The sequence below is a fragment of the Nomascus leucogenys genome, chromosome 10 (genome assembly GCF_006542625.1).
Source record: "Nomascus leucogenys isolate Asia chromosome 10, Asia_NLE_v1, whole genome shotgun sequence".
In the NCBI taxonomy this organism is placed as follows: domain Eukaryota; kingdom Metazoa; phylum Chordata; class Mammalia; order Primates; family Hylobatidae; genus Nomascus; species Nomascus leucogenys.
In genome coordinates this window covers 4,256,538-4,265,513 of record NC_044390.1, presented here as the reverse complement: position 1 = coordinate 4,265,513, position 8,976 = coordinate 4,256,538, and the positions used below count along the sequence as shown (strand labels likewise).

At 50.9% G+C, this 8,976-nt stretch overlaps 1 protein-coding gene across 1 annotated transcript; it reads right to left on the bottom strand.

Annotated features, from left to right (window-relative positions):
* Nucleotides 1-620: 620 nt before the first annotated feature.
* Nucleotides 621-6,268, bottom strand: LOC115836908 (leukocyte immunoglobulin-like receptor subfamily A member 3). The gene is made up of 8 exons (XM_030819717.1): nt 6,157-6,268; nt 5,690-5,771; nt 5,494-5,529; nt 5,013-5,300; nt 4,563-4,865; nt 4,040-4,336; nt 3,483-3,785; nt 621-774 (listed from the first exon to the last, which is right to left on the bottom strand). The coding sequence occupies exons 1-8, from the start codon at nt 6,208-6,210 to the stop codon at nt 716-718; spliced, it is 1,422 nt and encodes a 473-aa protein (XP_030675577.1). The 5' UTR covers nt 6,211-6,268; the 3' UTR covers nt 621-715.
* Nucleotides 6,269-8,976: the final 2,708 nt, after the last annotated feature.

The window sequence follows — 8,976 nt, the reverse complement described above, 5'->3', positions numbered from 1 at the left end:
TAAGGAAGACTGTGTTACACGCCATGGACCAGAGCACACAGGTGTGCAGAGGTGTGGACCCAACGCTGCCATGTGAGATGTATTTTTAGTAGAGACGGATTTTTACCATGTTGGCCAGGCTGGTATCAAACTCCTGACCTCAGGTGATCTGCCCGCCTTGGCCTCCCAAAGTGCTGGGATTACAGGCGTTAGTCACCAGGCCCGACCATCAGATATTAAGAATATGGATATATATATCAAATGAACTTGGATATACCTACACACATATTCAAATGTAACTTACATAACCACACATAAATATGTATAGATATAAAACTTTAGATATTTATTGAAGATGTAGTTACATACATATTGATATTTGAAGTGAGAAATATTGGCAAGCAATATAGAAATAAGTAAAATTTCCATTGTCGCATGGTTTGTATACATTTTATCAGGAAATTAGAGGAGATCCATAGAAAAGCAATTAGAAGGGGGTAATTGAGTTAGCATGAAATACAATGAATATACTCAAACCAGTAGCTTTCTCATGGATAATTATCTTTGATTTTTAAAATATGAAAGAATAAAGTACTTCACACATACATTGTTAAAGGTGTTGAATAATTCTTTAAGTTGGAATGAACGTAATTCTTCAAATGTCCACCCAGGACACCCAGCTCCCCTTGACAGGACCTGACCCTCTGTGCCCAGCGTCATCACCGCAAGCATCTCCTCACTCACCAGCCTTGGAGTCGGACTTGTTTTGTGGTGGGGTGAAGGTCTCAGCTGCTCCTGAGAATCAAAACAGAGAAGAGACATATTCAGAGGTAACTTATATAACAAATTCTATATAAGGCTATATAACCTCCCTGTCAAGGAGAGGTGGGGGTCTTGGGTAGACATTTAAAAAATTATGTTCATCTAATTTAAAGAATTATTCAACACCTTTGACAACTTATAAGTGAAGTATTTGATTCCTTTATATTTTTTGAACAAGAGATAAGTACCCATGAGAAAGCTACTGGTTTGGGTATATTCATTGTATTTCACGTTAACTCACTACCAAATTGCCCTCTTCTAATTTAAGTTTAAATTAACAATTTTAAAGCATCTCTTTTTCCTATAAAAGGGGCTTATTTAGATGTTAGAATCATCCAGTGATTGGACAAGATAGGACATGAACGCCCCCCAGGCCCAGGGCTGAACTGCACTGTAGCCCCCGCTGACCTCCCCCGGGTTTCACATGCCACAGGGAGCCACCCGGTCAGTTTCCCTCGGGCCACTGTGCTTTAAAACATCCAAACACAGCCGGGCGCGGTGGCTCACGCCTGTAATCCCAGCACTTTGGGAGGCCGAGGCGGGCAGATCAAAGGTCAGGAGATCGAGACCATCATGTTTAACACAGTGAAACCCCGTCTCTACTAAAAATATAAAAAATTAGCAGGGCGTGGTGGCGGGCATCTGTAGTCCCAGCTACTCAGGAGGCTGAGGCAGGAGAATGGAGTGAACCCGGGAGGTGAAGCTTGCAGTGAGCTGGGATCCCACCACTGCACTCCAGCCTGGGCGACAGAGCGAGACTCCGTCTCAAAAAAACAAAAAACAAAACAAAACAAAATAAAACAAACAAAACATCCAAACACTTCAGAAGTTCGTTAAGGAAACCTCAATTTTTAATATGTAGGGGAGGAAGACGACGTTAATGAAAATGGATGTCTACATTGAATATACAAATTAAATCAAGGCCCAATGAAAGGAGAAGTAGAATTAATTATTTTTAAATAACAGATTCATATAACAAATAAAAATTATAAATTAATATATTCAAGTATTGCTTTAAAAGGTTTAGAAAAGAAGAGAGTAACAATGGGCAAGTGTGTATAGAAAACGCAGAGTAGAAATCCTCCTTAACTCGTCCAGGGAGCAGGTGCACGGCCCCCTCTTAGTCTTGGTATGCCCTGAGCACAGAGGCCTCCAGGTGAGCACAGGAGGGGCCGTGTGGGGGCGCACCCACAGCTCGGGTGCTTGTCTCTAAAGGAGGAGGTCTGGGGCGGACTCCAGCCTCATCACAGTCAGATCTCACCAAGGCCCAAGTAGCCTCCTCTCCTGTCTTGAGATGGCCCAGGGACCCCACATGTGTGGGTGAGGGCTCTTGGCAATGAGAAATAAGAGCTGCCAAGGGAGCGTCCGTCTGTCCTCTCTCCATCTCGCCTGCCTCTCTTCCTCCTCCATCAGCCCCAGCATCTTCCCTGTGTTCAAGTCAGGCTGGACCCCAAATCCTCCCCACCCAGCCTGTTCTCCTTCCTCTACTCATCACACATCCCGCAGGACAAGGTCAGGGACTGGGGTCATGCAGAGCTGTGCCAGGTGTTGCTTTTGGTAGAAAATTGGAGAGATTTTGTTTTTTTCAAGAAAGACAGGAGATTCTAAAACAGTGAGGCTTTGTAAACCTTTGTTGTTTCAAAATATTGTGGCTTTGTCTTACTAAGCTGAGATTCCAGGAGGGATGAGTGAAACTGCATGCACCTGCCCCCATCTCTGTTGGCTTTTTAACCCTTACAAGTCTCAGTTATCGGGAGAATCAGGACCCCTGTCCAGAGATGGCTGGAGACGGGAGCAGGTCTAGGATGAGCCACATCCCAGATGCCCCAGAAGGTCAGAAATGAAGGGGCTTTGGAGCGGTCACATCCAGGCAGCTCCCCCTTATTCAGATGGGGAGTCCAGGGTGCAAGGGGAACGGTCTTTTTCAGGAGTTCCACCTCCCAAGGAGAGGTTGAGCCATCACAGACCCAGCCCCACCTCCCCAGGCTCCTCCCACCTGACTCCTAGACCAAGCACCTGCCTGTGATCTCCCCTGACCCTGGCTCCCCATGAGAGGTGACGGCTCCTGGGACTCCTGCTCGGGGAGGGGGAAAGACCCTGCTGCTCCACTCATCAATGCTGAACCTCAGACACCTCCCTCCCCTCTGAACACCATGGAACGAACACCTGCCCCATCCCTGGAGCACCAGGAAGCCACGCAGACCACACCCTTACTGTCCACCCTCCCCTCTGCTGCCCTGGAAGTCAGACCCTGAATATTGGAGGTAGCATTGAGAAGAGTCTAGAAACTTCTCTTGAGCTGGGAGTGGCTGTTTTTTCACCCATGGGGTCAGGACTTAGGGGTTGGGACCCAGAGGCTCTGATTCTGAGGTGGAGACATCAGGAGGGGAGCGGGTGGGGCCTCCGTCTCCCACCCTCAGTCTAATCTCGTCTCCTCTGAGGTTCACCCCCCACCCCCGCCATCTCTTCCCAGCCCTCCCTGCTCTTTACTCTACTGGGACTTCAGGGGTGGGAGCCCAGGGTGGGAGATCCCCGTCTATTTCTACCCTCTCATGGGCTGGACCCTCCCCTGCAGACCCTCCCCCCTTCACTCCCCTCATTTATTATTGTCCCAGAGCTCTCCTGGGGCAGGGCCTGAGCTGAGCCTTTGAGTTCAGAGAGGACAGGGTCGGTGCCCTCACCTGAGACCACGAGCTCCAGGGGGTCACTGGGGTGAGTCAGCAGGTAGGGGTTGGAGCTGAGTGAGCCGTAGCACCTGTAGGTCCCCGCGTGGGCTGAGGTCACAGGACCCATGGGGAATTCAGCCTGGTACTTATGAGATTGGCGCTTTGATCTCAGACGCAGCAGGGGATCAGCTGTCCCCTCCTTGGTCAGAAGGAAAGTGTGCATCCGTCCCTGTGACTGACACAGCAGGGTCACATTCTCTCCTGAGGCCACTGTGGGGCCCGGCTGCACCAGGAGGAAGGGTCTGGCACGGATCTGTCCTGGAGAGAAGAAGGATGGATGAGGAGCTGCCCCACCTTGTTCTGAGCTGAGACCTCCCCAGGCCTCTCTCTGGGACCCTCAGTCTCTCTGTCTCTGTTTTCTCTGAGTCTCCCCCGCCCCGCCCATCCCCTGTCTCTGTCTGTCTCTCCCTCCCTTGGGACCCCACCCCTCATCCCGGCCATCACTACCTGGGCTCCACCGGCAGGGCCTGTGCAGAGCCTGGGTCCCTGACTGAACCTGCTGGGCTCCTCACCTGTGATCAGGATGTCCAGGGGGTCACTGGGGGCCGACCACTCAGAGGAGAGGTTGTGTGCGCCAGAGCATCTGTACTGGCCCCCATAAGAGCGGCTCACAGGGCCCAGGGTGAAGTTGGCCTGGGAGAGCCCAGCCTGGGGCTGCCGGCCAGGGCGCTGGAGGAAGTCACGTCCCCACTCCTTGTACAGAGTGAATCTGTCGTAGCCGACATCAGAGCCACACTGGAGGGTCAGCTTCTCCCCAGGGGCCACGACAGGACCCGGCTGCACTGAGAGCGATGGCTTCTTAGAAACGCCTGGGAAAAGGTGGTCATGGTTTCCAGGAGCCGACCCTCAGGCTTCCCCACAAACCCTCCCTCTCCCCCGGGGCCTCACCACTGCTGATCTTCCTGTGTCTCTGGCCCCAGGAGCCCTGAGCCCTCTCGCCCCAACATCATCCCCCCTGGAGCTGCCCTGAGAGGCGGCTCCTCCCCACCTGCCTGGAGACTCAGGGAACTCCAGGCAATGCTGTGAATGTCTCACCTGGGACCAGGAGCTCCAGGAGATCACTGGGTGAAGACCACACATAGGGAGAGCGCGAGTCATAAGCATAGCACCTGTACGACCACCTGCGACTCGGGCTCACGGGGCCCACGGAGAAGACGGCCCAGGACCACCCACGGGTACGGGGCTGGGAGTTCAGGCATTGTGGGTGTTCATCTTCTCCTTCCTTACACAGAATGAAGCCGTCAAATGCCAGCTGTGAGCCACACTGCAGGGTCACATTCTCTCCTGAGGTCACCACAGGGCTGGGCAGGGCTGAGAGGGTGGGTTTGCTGTGGGCTCCTAGGAGAGAAGGAGGCACCGTGTTAAATGGGGCTCCCACCTCCCACATCATCCCCAGGGCTGGGCTGTGAGAGGCAGACGCCCCTGAGAGCCGATCCCCTTCCTGAGGGCAGAGCCTGGGGCTGGGACCCCTGAGTGTCCTCTCACCTGTCACCACCAGCTCCAGGGGGTCACTGAGCTCTGACCAGCCTGCAGTGTGGCTACCGTAGAAACAGCGATACCGCCCTGCGTGTTCCCAGGTGACGGATGGGATGGGGAACTGGCCCTTCTTCACAAGCTCCTGTGGCATCTGTGTAATCCAGGGTGCTGTTTTTTTCTCTATATATAGACGGTACTCCTGGGTCTCCAGGCTCCCCTGACACCTGAGGGTCACGGGACTCCCCTGGGTGATCACAGAGCCTGCCTCAGCCCAGAGGGTGGGCTTGGGGAGGGGCCCTGGAAGGAAATCAGAGTTCAGATTCTAAGTCATTTCCCACCCAACCCAACAGATTCCAGCTCTCAGCCCAGGACCCTCCAGACGCCCCAGTCAGTCAGCCCAGAACTGCTATTCCCCATCCCTAGCTGCACGGAGGTGGCCCCTTGTCCCCAGTGAGGAGGAGGGACCTGGGAGAGCTGGGGACAGACTCACCTGCCTGCACGTGGGTCCTGCGGCCCAGACTCAGCCCTGGAAGAGAGTTCCCTGTGAGGGATTCGCCCCTGAAGCCTGGGCAGGCCCTCCCCTCCCTGGGATCTTTGTGAGCCCCTGGGGTTCCTTAGGGATCAGAGTTTGGCTGTGGGGTGAGGTCCCTCCTAGGTTAGAAGCTCCCTCCCTCTTCAAATCTCACCGAGACAGATCAGGACCGTGAGGATGGGGGTCATGGCGTCTCCTCCCACTGCCCTGCTCTGCGGATGGATGAGCCGTCGGTGCTGGTGGGACAGAGAGACACACAGGGTGTGGACACTCGGAGGCTGGGTCCTTCTTGTAATGGGGTTTTGTCATCTGCAGCCACACAGGAAGTGGAACTGCCCTCCCCAGGAGCCTGGCTCTCTTTCCTTTAGGGCTGAGGTGGGGGCGGGCCCAACCCTTCTATAGACATTTCAGACAGAAATGGGGTCTTTCCTGACCCGCAGCCACTGTCTGTCTGGCTTGCCTTCATCTCACTAAGACCTGGGATGTGGCAGGAAAAAGACCTGGTGCCTTCCTGAGTCAGCCGCTTCCAGGTGAGGGCGACCTCCTCCCTCTCACAGCCTCCCCCAAGGTCTCCCTCCTTCCTTCAGCCTGTCCATCAGCTCAGCGTTGTGGGCTCCTTACCATGGCAGTCGTCCCTCCAGCCCTGGAGATCCTCCAGGGAAGATGCAGGTCCATGCTGCAGGGTAGACTCAGATCAGCAGAGACGCACCTGACACCTGGCTGTGCAGCCCAGGCTGAGCTGCGTGTGGCAGTGAGAACAGAGGAGAAATGCAGGGAATAAAGAGAGGAAGTCATGACCCTCTTTGTGGCCCTGGACTATAGGTTTTCTTTCTAATCAATAGTAATCCCCCCCCCGTTTTTTTTTTTACTTCCCTTTTTTTTTTGCTACAGCTTCCCTACAGCTTCCACCCCTGACGTCCCTGGGAACAAAGCTCTTGAGTCTTTCCTGCCTCCTCTGTGCCCGTTGCGTCCTTGGCAGTCCCTCTGCACCTCAATACCTGTTCAACGTTTTGGGAACAATGACATGTTTGAGCTTTGATTTGGGGAGTGGGGGAGGGAGCTGATATTTATTCAAAGACTGGTTATCATCCACTGCCTACGTGACCTCGGGCGGTAATGAACAATTTCTGAGCCTCAGCTTCTTCCTTTGCAGCTTGTTGTCACAAATCCCACTCATCACAGTGGTTGTGGGGTCAGTGGTTCCTGGCACATGGGAGAGGCTCATTTGTGCTTCATTTCCAGACCAGGTTAGTACATGAGGTGTTTGGGATATGATAGGATCATAGCGTTGGATGACTGATGTGTTCACTCAAGATCTCACATCTGAGATCCCTAATGGAGAAATGTACATGCAGTATTTCTGAAATATGCAGAACATCAATGTCATAAGCAGAAAAAGAGGTGTGGAAGTCCCCAAGTGTAGATGGATCCACATTAAATAACAGAGGCCAGAGGTGAGTCGCCACAGGTGCCTGGGACCATTAAGGGGTCTTTAGGGTGGAGGTTTCCACCAAAGGTGGCCCAAAGTGATTAGACTCAAAATGCCAGACCTGCCTTGGTTTACTACAGAGAAAGAGATTCAAAGGTTTAGGAAGATTAAAATGTTAGAGAGGAGTTGTCATTCAAGATGGGCTCATCTAAATTGGAAGAGTCTAGAAGATCTATCTTTCTTTCTTTTCTTTTCTTTTTTTTTTTTTTTTTTTTTTGAGATGAAGTCTCACTCTGTTGCCCAGGCTGGAGTGCAGTGGCATGATCTTGGTTCACTGCAACCTCCATCTCCTGGGTTCAAGCGATTCTCCTGCCTCAGCCCCCTGAGTAGCTGGAATTACAGGTGTGCGCCACCACACCCAGCTAATTTTTGTATTTTTAGTAGAGTCAAGATCTCACCATGTTGGCCAAGCTGGTCTCGAACTCTTGACCTCAAATGATCCACCTGCCTCGGCCTCCCAAAGTGCTGGGATTATAGGTGTGAGCTACCATGCCCGGCCGAAGATCTTTCAACGATATTGTGAGAAATAAATGTGTGAGGGAAGACCCAGAATTATGGAAGAGCTCTGTGATGGTTTTTCTTTTTAGTTTCAAACTTCAGGCTAGAGATGCTGCCACTGAAATGAGAAACATAAATGTAATTAGAGTCATTGGATCCTAGAGTGGCAGGGGCCATGTGGCAGAACTCCACTAACAAAGGCAAGGTTGGTGTGACCACCATAATGCAAAGCAGACTCAAAGCAGCAATTGGAATCATGTGACTTATGCAGGCATATGGTGCTTGCTAGTTGGTCATGGTGTTCCCATAAGTGAAATAGATAAGAAAACTACTTAATGTTTACTTAATCTGTGTCATCAGAAAATGACTGGGTAAAGTAAGCAAATTTTAAATCATAAAAGCATATGTAGTAGTCCCTTAATCAATTCCTGGAATGGAGCCAGTTTATAGGCCCAGAACCCCTTGAATTATAATGAAGGCCACATTTCCTTGAAATCGCCTCTGGTACACTGCCAAACATTTACACTGTTAATCTCTCTCCCAGCCTTCCTGAAGGAGACCTATGGCCTTTTGTCAGGGCAACTGTCCACTAGAGGAAAACACAGGTATTTTGGGTGCTACTGGACACTGGTTCTGATCTGACACTGATTCCAGGAGACCCAAAATATCACTGTGACCCTCCAGTCAGAAGGGGTTTGTGGAGATCATATGATCAACATAGTTTGAGCTCACATCTTTCTCAGTGTAAATTCAGTAAGTCTCAGACCTATCCTGTTGACTGTATCTGCAGGTCTGGTATGCACAATTGGAAAAGACAACTATCCAATTAGTTGTCTATTTAGATAAAAACTATCTAAATTCCCACATGGGTTCCTTGACCTGTGGAATGAGGGCTAGTGTGGTGGGAAAGGCTGAGTGCAAACCATTAGAGCTGCTGTTACCTAGAAAAATCATAAGCCAAAAGCAATACCTCATTCCTGGATTAGTTGCAGAGATGAGGGCCACCAGCAAGGATTCAGAAGAGGCGGAAGTGAGGATTTCTACTACATCTCCATTTAACATTTCTGTTTTAACTGTGCAGAAGACAGATATATCTTGAATAATGAGAATAAAATGTATTAATCTAAGCAGACATTGAATTCAATTACCACTGCTGTACCAAACGTGATGCATTCTTTGAGCAAATTAATGCATTCACTGGTACCAAGCACACACCTATTGATCTGGGAAATGCTTTTTTCGTTTCTTCCTCTTCCTCCTCCTCCCCCTCCTCCTCCTCCTCCTCCTCCTTCTTCTTCTTCTTTCTTCTTCTTCTTCTTCTTATTTCTGAGACGGAGTTTCATTCTTGTTGCCCAGGCTGGAGTGCAATGGCGTGATCTCAGCTCACTGCAACCTCCGCCTCCCTGGTTCAAGCAACTCTCCTATCTCAGCCTCTCAAGTAGCTGGGATTACAG